Genomic DNA, 20,918 nt, shown 5'->3' on the forward strand with positions numbered 1-20,918 from the left:
ATCCCAAAGCAGATGCTCAACTAGCGCATGCGCATAAGATGGTACAGGAACCGTACATGAACTGATCCATGAACCGCTTGTTGGAACGAACCTTAGTAAACACAGAACAACTAGTAGATCACGATGGCAGTGCCTCCATAGGTCTTAGAAATCCCTCTAATCAAAATAACGTGTCCTAATATTCCTAATCGCGAATAAAAGAACATAATATAAATTACAGATGTTTGAATTCATATTGGTTTATTAACTATTGCACTTTTCAAAATTGAATTGTATTTCCATAACCTTATTGGTCTGTGGGGGAGTGGGATCTGTCGTATATATTGGTGTTCCGTGACAAAATATGAGTACGCCCAATAATAATAAATTACTGAAAGTAAGTAACAATTTGGATGTAACCTATAATTTATATGAATGAATAGAATTTTAACAAGAAAGAAGATATCTTGGCAATATTTATTGACTTTCAGTTAGCATATGACTCTGGAGAAATAAATTATTATGTACTAAAACTCCAGAAATTAGGTATCTCCAGCAATGTGTTCAGATGGATATCAGAATTCCTTAGTCAAAGATTCATTGCCACTAAATTCAATAACTCACTTTCTAGTTACAAACATATCGAGGTTACCTCAGGGTGCTGTCCTCAGCACAACTTCAATATTTATATAAATGACTTACCCTCCCTATTAGAGGAATCAAACATGAAAACAGCACTATTTGCAGATGATATACTTTTGTGGATTTCCGGATCTTACAGACATAGAGACAAAATTCAAAATTCTGCTCTTAAAGCTCTAAATCAACTACATGAATGGAATACATCAAATTTGATTCAATTCAAGCAAAAGTAACTACCAAATATTTTCACTTGGTAAAAAAGAAAGATAATTCAATATCCAATACAATGGCCAACACCTTCGTAGGACTTATGAATCCAAATAGGCTATCTTGGAGTTATTTTTGGTAGTAAGTTAACATGGAGCAACCATTTGAAATACATTTCTGAAAAAGCTCGTAAAAGATTCTCCCTTCTAAAAAGACTAGCAGGAAAGAAATAGTGATGCTCTAGGAATACTTTGAACACTACATACAAAATGTTTATACAGCCAGTGCTGACATACTGCGGAGAAATTTTATTACTTCACCTTTCATAAACGACATAGAATATGTTCAAAACCAAGCTCTCAGACTCATTACTGGTGGAATCAAAACAACTCCAGTAGATTCTATGAGATCCCTCACTAATATTAACAGCATCAAAATGACAATAAAAGAAAAAGCACTGATTCAATATGAAAAACTTATCAGATTACCAGGAAACAATTAGCATTCATACAGTCCTCTCTGCAGACTAAAAACTCAAAAAAAGTTTCATATCCATGGTTCAAGAATTAAAACAGAAAATCAATATACCGAATTTAAAAGAAAACTTAGGCCTACAAATTAAACCAAACCCTTTAACTCTATTAAATATAGAGTATAATCTAAATTTAACAGAAGAAATACTGAAATCAGAAGTAAACACTGAAATAATGAAACAATTGTCTTTAGAGACAATATTAGGTACCTTCCACAAAACTGACTTCATTTATACACTGACGGATCCTTGATCTCCAGAGAACAAGGTGCCGGTGCAGGTGTTACGTGCTGTCTCTTCTCACTTTATAGATCTCTTGGATATGGAACAACAAGTTTTGATGGAGAAATCATTGCAATAAGTGAAAGTCTCAGGAATCTTCTATGCCACATCAATAAATTTAAGAATGTAGTTATATTGTCAGACTCCAAAGCAGCTATTCTATCAATAGTCTCAACACACACCTTCATCTCAAACAGCAGAAATATCTAAAATGTTCTCTCAATTAATATCACTCAATAAAAGAATTGTATTCCAATGGATACCATCCCATTGTGGAATCCTGGGAAACGAGAATGCGGATGCTTTAGCAAAGAAGGGCAGCACTGCTACTTACAGACCTGTTACTAAAGCTACATATTACTCTGTGAAAAGATTTATTAAATCTACATACTTAGACTTCAACAAACAAAATTTGATAACTCAATCCCAAGGGAAAAAATGGAACTCTGCATCATAATCCACAGTTAATTCCCGATTTACACGAAAATCGTCTGTAGCTGCATTTAGATTGGCAACAGGCCATGATTGTTTGGCCAAACACCTGCATAGAATTGGAATATATCAGTCCCCTAACTGCCCATTGTGCAACTCAAACCAAGAAATGGATTCGGAACACCTCAAAATCTGTGCTTCAGTGGCTGACCATGATAATATCTTTGAAAAATATTGGAGTGCAAGAGGTCAAATGACTTTATCGTCAAACGCCTGGCATTAGAAAACAACAACATGTTGTTGTCGTTGTTTTCTAATGCCAGGCATTTGACAATGAAGTCATTTGACCTCTTGCACTCCAATATTTTTCAAAGGGAATTTATTGAATTTATAAAAGACAGTCTTGAAGTTGCCGAGTCTGTACTATCTCGTATTAATTTGGAATAGAAAGGAAAATAATTGCACATGTTAATTTATTGCACAGACTAATATTACAGAGAAGAGAAATATTGGAGAGCAAGAACGCTAATGGCTTCGTTGCCAAAGCCCGGCATTAGATAATAACATATTACAGAGAAAATTTTCCTCATGGTCCATTTTTTTTCTAGGGTTACTTCTGTTATCGTCGCACAATATAAATACGCAATTTATATATCGGATCAGTTTCATTTATGAAGTCTGCAGCCATAGATACATTCAACATAAAAATCGTTTGATACTTGCACTGTTAAGGTACATATGCACGATTCATCTTTTGTTTCAAGCAATGCATGCAAGTTTGATATTAATATTACTTAATAAATATACGCAGTCAAGATGACTTTCAAACCGGTGCACCATGTAGGCACAAAATCTTAATGCATCTTAATTGAATGCTCGTTTTAAACTTTATTCTTTCAATATACTTCCCACATTGCATGCATACGCGCATGGAAAATTGAACCGTGTAGAAGCAGCTTAAGTCCTCTCCCTACATGTTACAAATATAACACCTGGAGAGGTTCAGGAAGCAATAGCAGGGAAACTGACCATTTTCCTTCAATTCGTCCTGGACTTCTCCCATGTTACGTTAGTACGATTTTTATGTAACTGTAAAGTAAGTGCTTTTCAGTATAGGCCTACATATATCTCACAAAAACCAGCGATACAAAAGAAAATTGTACTTTCTCTGGAGAATTACTTTCGTTTTATTGTCACGTGACATTGTTACAACAATGAGGGAGACTTTACCTGTAAACAGTAGCGTGTTAGCTGTTTATGAATGTGGAGGTTTACATGCTTGAAGAGATGTCACAGCAGTTTGTTATATTTTTAAAATTCATAAAGCCTAAGAAAAGTTGTAATTTGATGTCCAATGGTTTATAATGCATTTTTGGTAGTTATTTTGCCATATATAATATAATTGAGAAAACTAGACTCATCACACGTTGGAAAGAAGAGCCTTCAACTGTGTATATTTCCCCACATTTTGACAGATATTATGTCTCCATGGATACCGCCAGAACGGAGATGTATTCAGGCAGAAACTTGGTGGTTTGAGAAAAGCACTGAAGAAACACGCGGAACTTCACTTCATAACCGCTCCAAATAAGATTCCAGTAGCTGACTCTTCATCTGCAAATGAAGAAACGGAATCAAGTGGTAAGGATGTCTCCAGAACCTAATTCTAACAAAGAGGAGTGAGGGGACTCGCCTAAAATTTTTTCACAGGCTGGAGTACTGCACATGTAGATTCGCCATTTTGCTTTTGTTTTACTCTGTGTACCCATGCAGTGTACAGTTACAACATCAAAACTCAGTTCAGTTTTAAGTTCATTGTGCTGAAGCTTTTTCCAGTCAGAAGTGGTACAGGGAGAGTATCAACATGGGCTTCAATTGTTGAGGAATTTTCTCTCCACTATACGTAGACCTGGTCTGAAGTTGGATAGGAGAATACAAAGCAGTCTCAGTTCTCCTGCCACCCATGAACTGATAATATTATAGGGCCACTTCATGCTCGCCAAAATTCCGATTTCTTTCATAAAGAATCTAAAATTGTCACTGTCATCGAGGAGCGGGCTGTGTTTCAAATTGTCACTAAGGCTGTGCATTCGACAGCCCTCACTTGGTGACAATTACACAGATAACAAATTTGACCATACTTAGCATAGAACTGTTGGAGACTCAGTCTCTCCTCACTCCCTGCTGAATATAGGTAGATCCATTTTCCCCCTTTTCATCATGGCTGGTGACTGACTTGAGCAGAGCATTTGTTAGTCAGTGCAGGAGAACGAGCTGCTCGATGTGAGCATGAATACTCCCCTCGGTTGTCGGTTTTACATTACAAGTCAGCGAGCACAGAGTACAACTCTAGTGGGACAAAATTAACAACTTCTCTCCTATGTGACAGATTTATATTAAACTCTGTACAGGAGTTACAGGTAGCATATATTTTTGTGTACAAACTCTGATTACGTTTCTATAAGAGAAGCTATTTCTTTACAGGGCGTGCATCTAGACAATGAATAAGTTTTCTATTGTTCAACGGATTTTATAAAACTTTCCACAGGAGTTACAGGTAGAGTCTATTTTTCTGTGCAAAGTCTCATAACGTTTATATAAGAGGAACTACTCTTTCATATGAGGTGGTTTTAGAGAGTATTAATAAATTCTCTCCTATATAACAGATTTTATGAAACTGAATGCAGTGTCGTCTTTGCAACTTTTGGGTCAATTACATCAACCAAGTTCTCGAAATATGTAGAAAATATTCTAATGAATTTTTATATTAACTACTGATTTCTCAATTTTTCAAAATAATCCATAAATTCAGTGCACCATTAACACTTCTATCTCTGTATTAGATTCGCTTGCAACAATCGTTTCTGATTTTTGTTCTTTTGCAAATAACACCATCCCATACGAATGAAAGCAGCACTCGCGACTACTGTATTCGACATATCAAACAAGAATTAAGTCTGGACTACTTCTGAGGCAAGCATTCGCCGTGCACATTTGCTCACAGTGAGTCAGTTGCTGGCTTAAAGTGTTCCTCGTTAGTCATAGCGTGTGTTCGGTAAGCAACTTCGACACGTCAAATCCCACCATAAGCGAAGAAATAAAGATAAAGATGGAGAGAGGAAGAGAGAGGAGAGAAGGGCGACATAGAACGTAGTTCTATTTTTGCTTCGTAGGTGGTGTTTTCAGTTCCACTTTTTTCCACTAGGTGTCATCCCACCCTAAACCCCTACTTCCTAATGAAAGGGATAGTGGGCGGAGCTTCTCTGTTCTGTTCTTTCAGATTTTCCCGTTTTCTATTAATCTCGGTAGTCACAGCTCGATTTTCTTCTAGGGACTAGTGTATCATCTTTGAAATGTCCCTCTTCAATTGCTTTTTCAGCTGCTTTCATGCAGACACCTGGGATTTCCTTTTAACTATTCTATAGCTCTTATTACCTTGTAATTGTTCTATATAAAGAGGAAATAGTTGAAATTTCGGCCAGTGTATGGGACTGGTGCCCGCCCAGCATCGTGATGCACTTGGGGACCTACGATAGGTAGCGAAATCCAGTTACGCAAACCAGCTATAATGGCTGGGGTCTTATCGTGCTAACCACACAATACCTCCATTCTGGTTGGATGATCGTCCACCTCTGCTTTGGCATGTGGCCGTGAGGCCAGTAGCCGGCTGTTCAGTCTTGGCCCTTTGTGGGCTGTAGCGCCACAGATTATTTAAAGAGGAAATAGTAGTACTGTCCTTTTGGAAGTACTGTCATGGGATAGTATCTTCTTCTAGAACATCAATGCAAGGACTTATGTTTGGAGCAGTTCTTTTGCAAGTGGGTCATGTGAGTTGAGCATCTAGTGAAATGGGCATTCAGAGCCTGGTACTGCTTTTACTGCTCTGGGCACTTTGGTTACATAACAAATTTCATGTTGATTTTTAAGAGACTGATAGATGATAAATCACACCAAAGGGATCAGCAACTACTAATTGAACTCTGTGACACAAGCAATGCCATTCAAAACCTCTGTGGTAATTTCTCTCGAGTTTTTGCAAGATACCAGAATTGCATAACACTATCACCATCGCTACATATATAAACATATTTTGGTTTATTTGACGACACTTTATCAATTGCAACAGTTACCTAGCATCTGAGTGAAATGGAGGTAATAATGTCAGAAAAATGAGCCGAAAGTTATCCAGCATTTGCTCTTAATAACCTCCTCAGACCCGGCGTCTCCTGTGAGAGACGCTAACAACATGTGTTTAAAATTCGCGGTAATCTAAGAAGAAATACTGATATTGTTTTCGAAATTGTACAAGCTTTTGCCAACAGATGACCCCATTTTTTTAAGTTATTTTTCCTATTGTGGAGCGAATTAGACATTGGTGACATTGTAATGAAAATGTTGGGTTCAAGAGTGAAGTCAAAGGAACACTTCGTGCAGGTGAGCTAAGATATTTCTGTCACTTGGTTTATGAATATAATTAAATATATCAATTAGTTATCTCAAAACATTGGCTTTTATGTGTATAATATTACTTTTATTGCATCACTGTTTATTTAGCCAATTATTAAGTAATAATTGTAGTGTCTCCTCAGGGAGGCGAGAGGTTCTGAGCTAGTTAGTGGGTTGAGGGAAAACCTCAACCAGGTAACTTGTCCCAACCAGGATTTGAACCCAGGTCCGCTTGTTTCATGGCCATTCATGCTACCCATTACTCCACAGCGGTGGACATTCTAATGAAATTGTCACTCAATTAACATGGAGAAAAAGTTCAGCTTCTGTCTGTCTGGATCTGATTTCTAAAATTCAATGACGTCCTTGACTACCTTATGATCTAATATGAACAATTCTGGATTTATTAGCTACCGGTATTAAACATGAACATAGCAGACTGTGACGTTGACACAACTGAAATTGCTGTGTAGGGCTTCGCCAATCTGCAGTCCTTTTCCATTTAAGCTGTGCAAACCACTTTCCTTGTACTGTCAAACACTTCCTTTTGCTGTTCAATTAACGTACAGAATTTTCTAGAGCTTTCTCCTGCATTTCTTTATCTTGTCTGCATGCAATTAAATGTCCTTTCGAACCCTTCTCAATTATATAAGCTGAGCTTGTTTTATTTCCGTCAGTGAGTCCCACCAAATTCCCTCTTTATTCAATTTTAAATGCTGTATCTCTTTACATGTTGAACAACCCAACTTGCCTCTGTGGAAATACTAATAACTCGTATTTTAATTTAAATTCTCTCATTGCAACAAATAAGATAATAGATGTGTTCGGATTACAAGTAGTAACAACAAACTATATGCGCGCAACTGATGTAACAGATTGAACACTGTTGGTTAAGAAAAAGTAAATGGTTTGAATTTGAACACATGCATTGTTGAAAAATATTGAAATTAATTTTGTCTTCTTCGCATAAGGGAATGCTGGCATATCTCAGGTATTGTTGTCAGATAGTTTAATGAAGAAAGATATTAAAAATTAAGGGTGCAAATAGCCATAGTAGCTGACACACCCTTTTTAAACCCCACTAACTGTTAAAAGTTAAGAAGTGAAAAAAATGGCCTTTTCCATGTGAAATAGTATACTGGGAACACGGCATCCACTCGCATTTCTCATCAAATTATGCTCTGGATGTGTATTTGTTTTAATCAAATTAAAAACTCTGATATACTCGTATGTCATTACATAAAAGTGTGAAGAAACGTGACTAGGCTTTGGACAATGAGGAATAACACCTCGAAACTAGTCAGCCAGGTAATTTCCTAAAAAGTTAACATGGTAAAAAAGTTGTAAAAGTTAGTCAGTAAGAAATAAATGTTGAATATTAATTTGTGTTTTTCTTCACTAGACCAGTATGGCTGGTGGTTCAGCAGTGAAGATATGACATTCGATTCCAAGAAGCCTTCTGACGTTTGCTTGGGATTTGAGAGCAGTTTGAAGCTCATAGAGGAGACATGTGAAGAAAAAGGTCCGTTTGACGGGTTTCTGGGTTTTTCCCAAGGAGCTGCTTTCGTGGGAGTTTTATGTGGAATGCAGGAAATGAACTGTGAGTGGTTTACTTGTGTCTTACCTTGACAGTCGAGTTCTGTTGTTAGAACATTACTGGTCAACACAGGGAATATGCGTATCGGATTGGAGCGCTGCTATTGCTCGGTTACATGGAGTTTGCCGCAATAGCTAGCACTACCAATGGTCACATAAAGAACATTGTTGAACTTTACATGCTGCCCCAATCAGTCTGAAAAAGGATATTCTTGTGTAAAGTGAGCTAAAGTCTCCTAACCAACGACCCATTTCGCACGGCCAGCCTACATATATTGCTTATAATATCATAAAATATTGTGGCACAGAAAAGCAGAAGATGAAGCAGTGATTCCTTTAAACCAAACCACAAACCATTTACTGCAGCTGGTAATCACAAAATTATAAAATAATATGGCGCACCCTGGGCTGGTAAATTGGACATAACTGGATTCATATGGATGAATGGTGAACAGTTAAATATCCACCAATAATAATTAAAAAAAAACTTTGATTCACTTTAAACTGTTATGATTAATACATAATAATGTCACCGGAGTAGCTCAGTCAGCTAAGGCGCTTGCCTGCCAAACAGGAGTTGCGCTCGGGCAGGGGTTCAATTCCCGCTTGGGCTGATTACCTGGTTAGGTTTTTTCCGTTTTCTCCAACTGTAAGGCGAATATCAGGTAATCTATTGCGAATTCTCGGCCTTATTTCGCCAAATACCATATCCCTATCATCAAGCACATGGATGCTAAATAACCTATTAGTTTATGCAGCGTCGTTAAATAACCAAGTAAAAAAAAATACATAACGTTAACAAAAACGGACATAGGAATAATTTTTTCACACATGTGAAGCCAGTTGTGTAGACCAATTTCCCGACAGCCTCCTATGGTGCCCAAAGTTTTGTATGTCCCTGGATATAGTTCATAGGTCTAATATTTAAGGGTTTAATAGGTATACACCATTCTCTTCAAACAGCAGAAATAACTAAAATGCTCTCTCAATTAATATCACTCAATAAAAGAATTGTATTCCAATGGATACCATCCCATTGTGGAATCCTGGGAAACGAGAATGCGGATGCTTTAGCAAAGAAGGGCAGCACTGCTACTTACAGACCTGTTACTAAATCTACGTATTACTCTGTGAAGAGATTTATTAAATCTACATACTTAGACTTCAACAAACAAAATTTGATAACACAATCTCAAGGGAAAAAATGGAACTCTCTGCATCAAAATCCACAGTTAATTCCCGATTTACCACGAAAATCGTCTGTAGCTGCATTTAGATTGGCAACAGGCCATGATTGTTTGGCCAAACACCTGCATAGAATTGGAATATATCAGTCCCCTAACTGCCCATTGTGCAACTCAAACCAAGAAATGGATTCGGAACACCTCAAAATCTGTGCTTCAGTGGCTGGTCATGATAATATCTTTGAAAAATATTGGAGTGCAAGAGGTCAAATGACTTTAATGTCAAACGCCTGGCATTAGAAAACAACAACATTAAAATGTTCATTAAACTCATATTTATTTGAATTTCAAATCACTATATTTACAAAGACGAAATTGCAATTAAGCAAATAGGCTCCAAACTCATTCACTGTCTTGTATATCAAAAGGAAGTAACTATGCCCTTACTTACTTACTGGCTTTTAAGGAACCTGGAGGTTCATTGCTGCCCTCACAAGCCCCATTGGTCCCTATCCCTCTTAGCCCAAAATATTTTCCTAAGCACCTTATTCTCAAACACCCTTAACCTATGTTCTTCTCTCAAAGTGAGAGTCCAAGTTTAACAACCATAAAGAACAATCGGTAATATAACTGTTTTATAAATTCTAACTTTCAGATTTTTTTACAGCAGACTGGATGATAAAAGCTTCTCAACCGAATAATAACACGCATTTCCCATATTTATTCTGTGTTTAATTTCCTCCCGAGTATCATTTATATTTGTTACTGTTGCTCCCAGGTATTTGAATTTTTTCACCTCTTCAAAGGATAAATTTCCAGTTTTTATATTTCCATTTCGTACAATAATCTGGTCACGAGACATAATCATATATTTTGTCTTTTCGGGATTTACTTCCAAACCTATCGCTTTACTTGCTTCAAGTAAAATTTCCGTGTTTTCCCTAACTGTTTGTGGATTTTCTCCTAACATATTCACGTCATCCGCATAGACAAGCAGCTGATGTAACCCGTTCAATTGCAAACCCTCTCTGTTATCCTGGACTTTCCTAATGGCATACTCTAGAGCAAAGTTAAAAAGTAAAGGTGATAGTGCATCTCCTTGCTTTAGCCCACAGTGAATTGGAAACGCATCTGACAGAAACTGATCTATACGGACTCTGCTGTACATTTCATTGAGACACATTTTAATTAATCGAACTAGTTAGTTTCTTAGGAATATAAGAATATCATATAAAACTTCTCTCTTAATCAAGTCATATGCCTTTTTTAACTCTAAAAATAACTGATGCACTGTACCCTTATACTTCCATTTTTTTCTCCATTATCTGTCGAATAAAAACTGATGTATAGTCGATCTATTATGCCTAAAACCACACTGATGATCCCCAATAATTTCATCTACATATGGATTTAATCTCTCAAAAGAATATTCGAGAAAATTTTGTACGATGTCAACAAAAGTGATATTCCTCGAGAGTTACTACAGTTAGTCTTGTCCCCCTTCTTAAAGATAGGTACGATTATGGACTCCTTCCATTGTTCTGGTACAATTTCCTTTTCCCAAATAGCAAGTACAAGCTTATAAATTTCGTTAGGTAATACGCTTCCACCCTCTTGTATTAATTCTGCTGGAATTTGAATGATACCTGGAGACTTATAATTTTTCAGATTTTCTATCGCAATTTTGACTTTAGAAAGTGTGGGTGCAGGTATAAATGGCTCAGCAGTTTGTATTTGAATTTCGTCCCAATCATTTCTATTTGGCTTATGTATATTTAGTAGTTGCCCAAAATAGTTTTTCCATCTGTTCAAGATTGAATGAGAGTCTGCAAGCAAGTCACCATTTTCATCCTTGATCACGTTTACCCTTGCCTGATATCCATTCTTAAATTCCTTTATGTCCTTATGTAAATCTCTAATGTTTTTATTTTTACTGTTTGTTTCCACCTCATTCAGTTTTTCCTTCAAGTAATCTCTCTTTTTATTCCTAAGTGTACGATTTGCTTCCCATCTTTTATTGAAATAATTATCTCTATTTGCCTCAACTGGATCCTGTAAGAATTTCAATTTTGCCTGGTTCCTTCTTTCTACTACCATGCAACAATCTTCATCAAACCACGGTTCCTTTTTCTTAGTTTCATAATAACCTATCCTCTGCTCAGCTGCAATTTTGATACTATCTCAGATATCTCTATCAAATGGTACCTTATTTGAAATTTGAAAGTGATACGCCACTGATCCTACTTTCTATTAGGGCTGATTGATGAATTCAAGCTCAAGTGAAAGTTCACATGTGGTTCAGTTATAAATATTTTTGTCTCGAAAATTTTAATGCACTAGTTTCCGAAATAAATGACTTACGGGTGGTCTGAATCACCCTGCATATGGTTCCGCCAGTTGCCGATACTCATGTTCGCTGTGTCGACCAGTACTAATAAGATTGCCGAAATAATGTGACTTTTGGCTTGATAAAATATATATAGTTCTGCATACTCCTATAAGAATCTAATGAAGGTATGCATCCTCAGTAGAAATTACTCATTGAACGTAGCAGTGTACAGTACGCAGACACTGAGTGTGATCTTCCATCTCGTAGGGTTGAAATACGAATTCCGCTTTGCTATCCTAGTGGCTGGCTTCAAGTCACTCTGTCACCCTCACCTCAACTACTACTTCAAGGAGGCATCAGTGCCATCACTGCATGTGATTGGAGAGACGGACAACATGATCACAAAAGGTGAGGTATGGCTTGCAGTCGGGCACACTAGTAATAGATATGTCTCCTTCTTGCTATAAACTTCATAAACTACTCAGTTTTATCCTTTAGCAGAGGCAGCCATAGGGCATTTAAATTTTAGTGCAAACTCTTGGAAAACCTTTAATTTTTCTGGTATATACATGAAAAAATTATGATGTAAAGGCCATTTTAAAGAGAAAGAAATATCATTTTGCACTGTCGTTTTTATTATGTAACAAAAGTTTTAAAAATTCAGTTTTATTTGCATGTAGTTGAAAGCTGCCCATTTTGCATGTTATGGTCCTATTTTACAGCTGTGTGATACTCTGTGAAGCAGTTTTTGTCCACACATAAACCGACTTCACTTTCCTCGTAAACCAACAAATGCGGCACTGCAGGTGATTGATTAGATGGAACCAACCAATTGCAAGCATGAATAAACAAATTTCTTACAAGTTTCATACTACTTCTATTGTAATTTGGGACAAAATATTTTGCAGTTTTTTTTTTTAAATATTCATAGTTACTTTTTTACAAAATCTCAGATACATTTGAAAGAAGTATGCCACAGCATTCAGGCTAATTTTGCTGCTTTCACATGGAATGACCCTAATATCATGCTACAGTGTTGAGCACATCGGTAAAGGAGTCATGTGCTCCCCAATGAAGATGAAGTGTGGAGTTTGTACACATTGCTTTTCAGAGAGAAGCGAGCTGCTAGTGAAACAGTTCGAGCATGCAGAAGTGCTGACGCACCCAGGGGGACACTTCGTTCCTGCGTCTGCACTGCAGCGAGCCGGGTACATCCGCTTCCTGGAGCAGCGGCAGCAGGAGCAGGAGAGGCAGCAAAAACAGGTTCGAGTGGGGAGCTACGTCTTGGAGCAGGTTGAAGATGCAGCAGAAGTACCAACGTGATAGTATTAGCATCACTGTACCAACAGGACAATAAATTTGTGTCCAAACAAATATGCATATCATTGGGGCCTTACAGTCGGTTTCCTTCCTCGAGTCCCTTGTGCATTGTTAACCTTTACAATTATTGATAAAAAATCCATAGGTAGCATAGCATGGTTCTTTCAGAAGGAAAGCAAAGCTGAGAGGCCTGAATTTTGTCCCTGAATGAAAAATTTAGAGCAATTTATCACTCACATTAAAATTCAATTCTGCCGGTCATCATCCCTCATCTCTGGAGGCAATTTAGCTATCTGAATCCTGGCTCCTCGCAACAGCAAGTTCTACACTAAACTGCATTAATCAGTGCTGGTACTGTTAGTGCCAGCAGCAATTCTTCTGTCATAAATTAAACGCCTCACAATTATTTCTGCAAACATATTTTTGGCCTCCTAGAATGAAGACTCACAAGATTGCTGATCATACTACATCACAAAAGACTAGATCTGCGTCCAGTTTTTTCGTTCCTTACTTTACTTAAAACATCCAATTATAAAAATTATATATCTGATCGTAATCTTAGGACTAATTCTTTCAACAGTTTTGTTTCCCCCTCTTGTACACGTCTCGCAGATCATTCAGACCCATTAAGGTTTTTTGTCAGTAAGCACATTACTTCAAAGAACCTGTTTTGTAAGTCTGTTAACCAAATATCAGTACATTATGCAACGAGCCTATAATGATAGTAATTAAGAAGTGAGTATGGATGGTTATGAAACGAGCACAAGCGAGTTTCATAATTTTCATACGAGCTTCTTAATTACCATTATAGGCGAGTTTCATACGACTTTTTATGCTCGACCGTATTTCTAACTTGAAATTATTCAGATGTATACATTTTATTTGTATTTGACAAGATCGGAAGTGACCTTGTTCTAGGTCGTGAATTGTGAGATGTGCGCAGACGCGAAAGTATTGATTTTTTCCGAGGAACAATAATGTCATTGACCTTGATGTAATCCCGTTAAACTTGATATAACCTTGATTATTGAATTCGACATTGAAAAACGAGATGACAAATTGAATTTATTTGAATATTATTTACAATTAACGCTAATTATTATAGTAACAGAACATAACCTTCTGCGACAGTATTGGATTTTCAGCCTCCGTGACTTTTCACTAATTCTCTTTCGATTGCATATCCGAGAATAATCGATACTTGCGGTTTTATAATAGTACAAAGCTGACTTGTCATTGGCTGAACACCTGTAAGCTGAGTTGTAATTGGCTGAACGCCTGTACTTTAATGAGTAGGTGTACTTTAATGACATGCATTAAAGGACTGCTACCAGGTATATAATTACTACATTTCGGCATGGTCGAGCATAAAATATTATATTTCTACATGGTAGAGGCATGGATAAATATATAATAGGATGCGAAACTGCGGTCAGCACCATCTGGATTTGGGGGTTTGAAATAAGGTGATCAGCACCCAACGTCGTAGGTGATGAATATTAGAACTACGTGTTGGGTACATTACCCAGAGTTCTCTATTTATCCGTTCGAGATATTGCTGTACGGGAGAGTCGAAGAGCCGAGATGGCGGACTGAAACTTGCTATTAAGTGAACATAAAGTGATACGTGTGTGTATAAGCAGTATATGTTAAACAGTGATGTTTATGGACGTTGTAAAAATAGTGTTGAATGTATTGTAAAGTAATAGTAATACAATAAATTGAATTATCTAAGTAGTTCTTGCAGACTTTTCCATTGTGCTGTACAATAAATACCCAAAGAATACAATCCCAATTATCTAACCTTTTGCTTTATTTTTTGTCTCTGTCTGGTTATATTTTAATCGGGTAGTGTAAAACACATCGTCTCTTTTATCTTCCCGTTGGCTCCGGTAAGAATTTTCAGTAGGAGATGCTGTGAGGAATAAAACTGTAACTCTTTTATTTTAAATTGGGTTAGTTTTGAATATCGATGAGGGTGGGAGGGAATACTTTCTGCACAGTTTAACATTTTCGTCACCAGGTGCGCTGCTAAATGCATGGAGTAATTACTCTTTTTGCTACTTGGTGCGCTGCTAGATGTAATAACGCCCCTCCCAGAAATAGATGGCAGCAAGATCAATTTATACAACAGCACCTCTAGTATGTATTACGGGAAACTCATTAAGTTTTGCATCCTATTATATATTTATCCATGGTAGAGGCCTCTCAGGATATTTAAGTTTTTTGTTTTGCCACACAATTTCTTTTTCTCTTTTACATACATATACATTCCCTCAATGAATACTCATCGACCTCTGCCTTACAAATGAGAGAAATAAATTGCACTCAACCACAGCAGACTTGTGATGGTGTCCACACCCAACATGTCCCGTCAAAGAACTGGTTTCAGTGGCTGCATCAAGAAAGTCTTTCATCAGAACAGGAGTTGAAACTTTTTATTTCTCTCATAATCACTAGAAATGGTACCAGATGAAATGGTATAATTACATATGCATATATGTTTCATCAAAATAAACTTTTGTATCCAAATCTTGGACGAAACACATTATGTTACATGTTACCTATCTTAAAATATGTTACAAAGTTTACATAAGGAAACAAATTGTTCATATATGAAGGTGGCCAACAGACAGAGCTTTGAGTGCGAGGGAAGAATGTAGTTTATGGCTTGTGAAGGATCATTTCATTTATGAAACTGAAATGATTTCAAATTGTTTTACAGCAAAGTTGGAATTTTTTAAATGTATATTATGTCTGTAATGCATACAAGTTTTTTATTAACATAGCAAAAACACTTAGTTAACCTTATGTAAGATAAATGCTATAATCTAATCTGCATATAGCATACAAAGAGATTCTATTATGTACCATTAAAACAAGATAAACTTTTCATCAATTCCTTAAGTTGTGTGTCACATATTAATGCAAGGGGCACTTCAGCCAAATTTCGGTAATCTCTTCCTTATAAAGGTTAGGAGTAATATAAACTGAAGAAGTCTGTGTCGGCTACTACTGTATTCCCAACAGCACTGAGATGCCAAGCTAACTGCATAACAACTGACTTTTGCACCTTTAAGCTGAGATCATCTCATTACAATGTTAAAATGCGAACTTAAATTTGATGAGAAGGAGATGTGAACGCAACTTATATCTTATCAAACTGAACATGACTCTAGACTTAGTCAACTGACTGTCTAGTTCTGCATGATCAATGTTGCCAATAATAATAAACTATTCAGTAATTTCAAGAAAAAATTGTTCCTAGGCCAGGTATTGATCCCGGAACCCTTCACTTAGTGCACGAATGCTCTACCGACTGAGCTACCCCAGGAACTATAAACGACAGTCATAATTGAGGAGCGTTTTTGCAAAAGTCGATAGATGCAGAAATCAAGATTTTACAGAAATTACACTAAGTGACAGGATCTATTGAGTTTCGAAAAAAACCTGGAAGGTTTGGTAGTCTCTACATACGGTATGAATCAAGTTTTGGTAAATCTGATTTCATAGATCGATTCCGGAGCTAGAAAACATACGATATCCATATGTAACTCACTTCCGAAAATTTCTACATCTATCGACTTTTGCAAAAACGCTCCCCAATTCTTCCTTTATATCCACACCACTCAAATGGGCTGTATAGTTCCTGGGGTAGCTCAGTTGGTAGAGCATTCGTGCACTAAGCGAAGGGTCCTGGGATCGATACCCGTCCCTGAAACAATTTTTCCTTGAACTTATTCAAACCTGCTTTACAGGGAGCTACTACCTGAACGCCAGATTTGCATGTTCAGTGATCTGTTCCGTGCTCAATGCTCTGAATTAAAGAGAAGTGTCAAACTGGCTACATGTGACAAATAAAATGGAACAAACTTTGCTCTCTTCTTGCCACTGAATTCCTTCCAGTGCTAAATCAAGTAATGTCTGTCACTGAAAAATCTGTCCATTTATTATTTTCAAAAGCTATTTAAAATTATCATATAATTCAATTAATTCCAGAAATAAATCAGTGAGATGTAGAAATTTTCTGCCTTGTAAGACAAATCTTGGTAGATAAAAACGTCATTTGTATATAAATATTCTACTCCGATTATATCCAAATTCACCAACAACAAAGGCTGCAACAATGCTAGAACATACGGGCTATTCCATCTCAAATCGACCGAAATATAGAGAAAATTGACCTTGCAATTTTTAAATACAATGAAACTTTTTCTGTCTGTTAACAACTGTGATACAATGCTTTGTGCAAAGTTTGAGGCATCAGAACTTCATAGTGTTTAAATTAAAAATATTTTAATTTATCGTATTTTCATAAAATTAGCAACTTTAAACTGTTGTGGCTCCGAAACCCTTTCACCCAATGATCAAAATCATGGTTTATTTTGATGCTGAGAAATTAAAGTTTATATTGACATATAAACAGATTTTCTTACTTTTTATGGAAATGGAGAAATTTAGATTTTTCTTCATTAAGACGTCTTTGCCCACGAAAAAATATTTTTAAAATATATGGTTAGATTCCGCATTGACAGTACAAATAAACACATATTTTTTACTGGTGCACCATTGATAAAGTATTGAAAATATCAAATAAAGAAAATAAATAGCACGCGTGTGAACTAACCAGCTGACTGTGAGGCGGGAGCTAGCCGAGACAAGCAAGGCCAGGAGACAAACACGTGATGTTTCGTCTAATAGCGCATAGCTGGGCTAGCTTTATCACAAGTTTTCATAAACACAGGAGTAAAATGACGCCCAACGCTCATTTATCTTCAGCTCTCGGCCAGTGCGTGCGGTACTGCGCAATTCAAGTCTAGGCGTGTGGAAATAATCTATTTAATACCCTCGAAACTTATTGCCATACCACTAAGCAAACAATGCCGAATCCCTCCTAATAATGCAAGGTTTTTTCTCAATATTTCTTACATTTTTACAAATTTGCAAAAAGCCTAAATGTAAATAAAATCAGATTATCTGTCTCTCTGTATACAATAAAAATAAGGATTACTTCTTATCATAACCTACCAAATGTCAGCTTCAAAATGAGCTCTCGTTCAATGTTCTGCAGTAAATGGTTTCAGAGTTCTGAGCGCTGAAAGGCTTGTTTTTATAAAATACGCTAAATTTGTTGCTTAATAATAAGAAAATCGTTTGACTTTCGATAGTATATTTTTGAAAATGCACTCTCCTCGGCACCTTGTATAAATAGGGAAAAAATTAGAGTATTAAAAAAATGCGAGGTTTTTACTGATCGATTTCATATGGAATAGCCCATACACAATAAAACTTCTTTTATACATTTTGCACTTACATATTTTTCACACATATTAGTTTTTTTTTCTGAGGTCCCAACAAAATTCCTATATGTTTCATATTAATTTACTTCAGATATATGTTTTTAACACTTACAAAACTGTATTTTAAACCCAGGGAGATATGAAACGTTATTTATAAGTTCTAAATATATTTAGCTGAAAATTAAAAGATGCGGCCCACTTTGAAATTCGAAGCTGTCCAAGCTTGCCTCCAACAATCTTAACGACGCTGTTACTGCTTTAGAAACGCACCAAGATGTAACTGAGCAGTATCACAGGGGAAGAAGGAAAGTCAGGTTTGTGAAATTTTCTAGATTGGAGTTTGAAATGTAACATATCAGCCAGCTTTGGTTCTAAGATGTTCTAAAAGTAATCTTACATTCTTCAAGAATATATGTTATAAATTTCAGTACCATATTATAGGCTCATGAAGTTTTAAATTTCTCTTACGAAAATTTTACTAAATTGACAACTCGTTCTTCGCATTAAGTTTTCAGCTATACATTTTTCTTCATAAAACGTATAAATGAAGTTTTACTGTTTTTCCTTCAAACAGTATTTGGCTTTGAGTCAAGTAAATATGGTACATTCAAATCAAGCCACACATGTACACAGAAATAAAATTCAGACTGAAAATGTGAAAAACACAATGAAGAATACGACATAGTACAGTAAAACCTCATTTTAACGTTACTGCTCTAAGAAATATGGAGTAATTCAAAAGTCACTTCAAACTTCAAAGAGTTATTTATGATATTTGAGGTATAAAAAACATCACTGAGTTTTTAATTTCCATAGTTACCATTTTGTTTAATTCTATTAGTACTGCTACAAAAATGGAGTTAATTACTGTCTGAAAATGAACGCCAGGTTTTAATTCAACAAGTCCTTCATCACTGATCCAGACTGACACAGTAACCGACAAGTGCTGCAGAACTTTGCCACCCCTAGGCTGAGAAACAATCTTCATGCAAGATGGTGCACCGGTCCACATCTACACCTCTGCAAAACTATTAATTACACAGATGTTTAGTGGTAGGCACTTCCTAAAAAATATGGCCTCCATGATCTCCAGGTCTCAATCCAGCCAACTTTTGGTTATGGAATTACCTTAAAGAACGAGTTCTCATGGACACCCAACAACCCTGCAGCAACTAAAGATGCTATCTCGCAAGAAACTGGAATATTCCAAGATACTGTCGGCAAAATGCAGAAAGAATGTGTTTGAACAAGAGAACAGTGAACATATTCCCAAAGTTTTGTAAAAATCAAACCCCATTGTTTGCCCAACACTGTGATGTTTTTGTCTTGCTTTTTTTTTCTCCCTCAAATATTATAATACAGGATGTTTATAAATTGATGTAAAATATTTTGGGGACATATTCCTAAAAAGCAGAACATTGAAAAACTTTCATATAAACAGTCAAAAACCTGAAAATGCTTCGTTTCAGAGTTATGCTACTTCGTTGGTAACAAACAAGCTCATACTACAAGTGATATTCAGCAACTTATTGCAAAGAAATGTATCAAAGTGGCCTCCTCCTGTATTAATGCATTCCACATTCTGGCATACTCTGTTGAGAATGCCTGGAGTGTTTCGTATTTGTTCAAATTCTTTTAGGATACACTCTCTAAGAATGTCAATATTAAGTGCAGGAATTGCAAAAATTATAAACTTCAAATGTCCATTGGATTTAAATCTGGTGTTCAATGGATCTCAAACGGTGATTCAAATGACTAGAAGCGAGGTGGAGCAGCATCCTTCGGCAGAGATACATGGTGTCAGATGTCAGAAATAAGATGACAATCAAACAAAGGAAAACAAATCTCAATGGCCTATTTTAAAGAAAAAGTAGCAACATGAAAGCAATTTAAGTTGACTACTCTTCAGAACTCAAGGTGAGGACAGACTCTGAAACCAAGCATTTTCAGAACCATATCCATATGAAAGTTTTTCAATGTTTTGTTGTTAGAAATACGCCCCCCAAATATTTGACACCAATTTATTTACACCCTATATTTATAACACTTTCTAAACTTTGAAATTATTTTTGAAGGACCCTATATATTTGAATGGATTTGTGAATTTTAGCGAAATTCGAAACATTTGTGGACAGTGTCTGCCATACCTTGCATACAGCAGTACACTGCATCAATGTCTCGGTATCCACCATGGGGGGGGGGGGGCATGGAAGTAGGGCACCATGCTTTCATGACCTTGGCACTAGAATGAGGTGGTACGGTCGGTACCGCACTCTGACCATCTTTTACCCCTCGATACTTAATTTGATAGGAGCCTTAGTGGACCTCAGTATCGTTCTGGAAGTTTGTCACCTGGGATCTTCCAACTCCTAGCCCATTGCTCTCCCTGGCCACATAATTCAAAGAAAGCTTGTTTGCAGTACTTAAAAATATGTAACTTATTTTGTGAGAATATGTTGTGTTTGTGAATCTGTGATTGCTAGTAGTAAATTTAATGGATATTAAGTAGTGGCTTAAAGGTGTTTCAGTTTCTGCTCTGAGCCTTTTCTTGTTTATAAGAAGTGAACGTTCCCTAGTAAGAAAACCTTGCATTTAGGTGAAAAATAATTAGTCTGCTAGCGAATCGTAAAAAAAGAGGTTTTACTGTACATAACTGCATTTGTACAATA

At 36.4% G+C, this 20,918-nt stretch overlaps 1 protein-coding gene across 1 annotated transcript; it reads left to right on the top strand.

Moving 5' to 3' along the window:
• Positions 1–126: 126 nt before the first annotated feature.
• On the top strand, positions 127–16,381 carry LOC138706811 (esterase OVCA2). Its single transcript, XM_069836540.1, has 5 exons — positions 127–376; positions 3,550–3,715; positions 7,923–8,120; positions 11,897–12,037; positions 12,741–16,381. Exons 1-5 carry the CDS (start codon positions 344–346, stop codon positions 12,950–12,952), a joined length of 750 nt encoding a protein of 249 aa, XP_069692641.1. The 5' UTR covers positions 127–343; the 3' UTR covers positions 12,953–16,381.
• The last annotated feature ends 4,537 nt before the right edge of the window (positions 16,382–20,918 follow it).

The sequence above is a fragment of the Periplaneta americana genome, chromosome 9, assembly GCF_040183065.1.
Source record: "Periplaneta americana isolate PAMFEO1 chromosome 9, P.americana_PAMFEO1_priV1, whole genome shotgun sequence".
Classification (NCBI taxonomy): Eukaryota; Metazoa; Arthropoda; class Insecta; order Blattodea; family Blattidae; genus Periplaneta; species Periplaneta americana.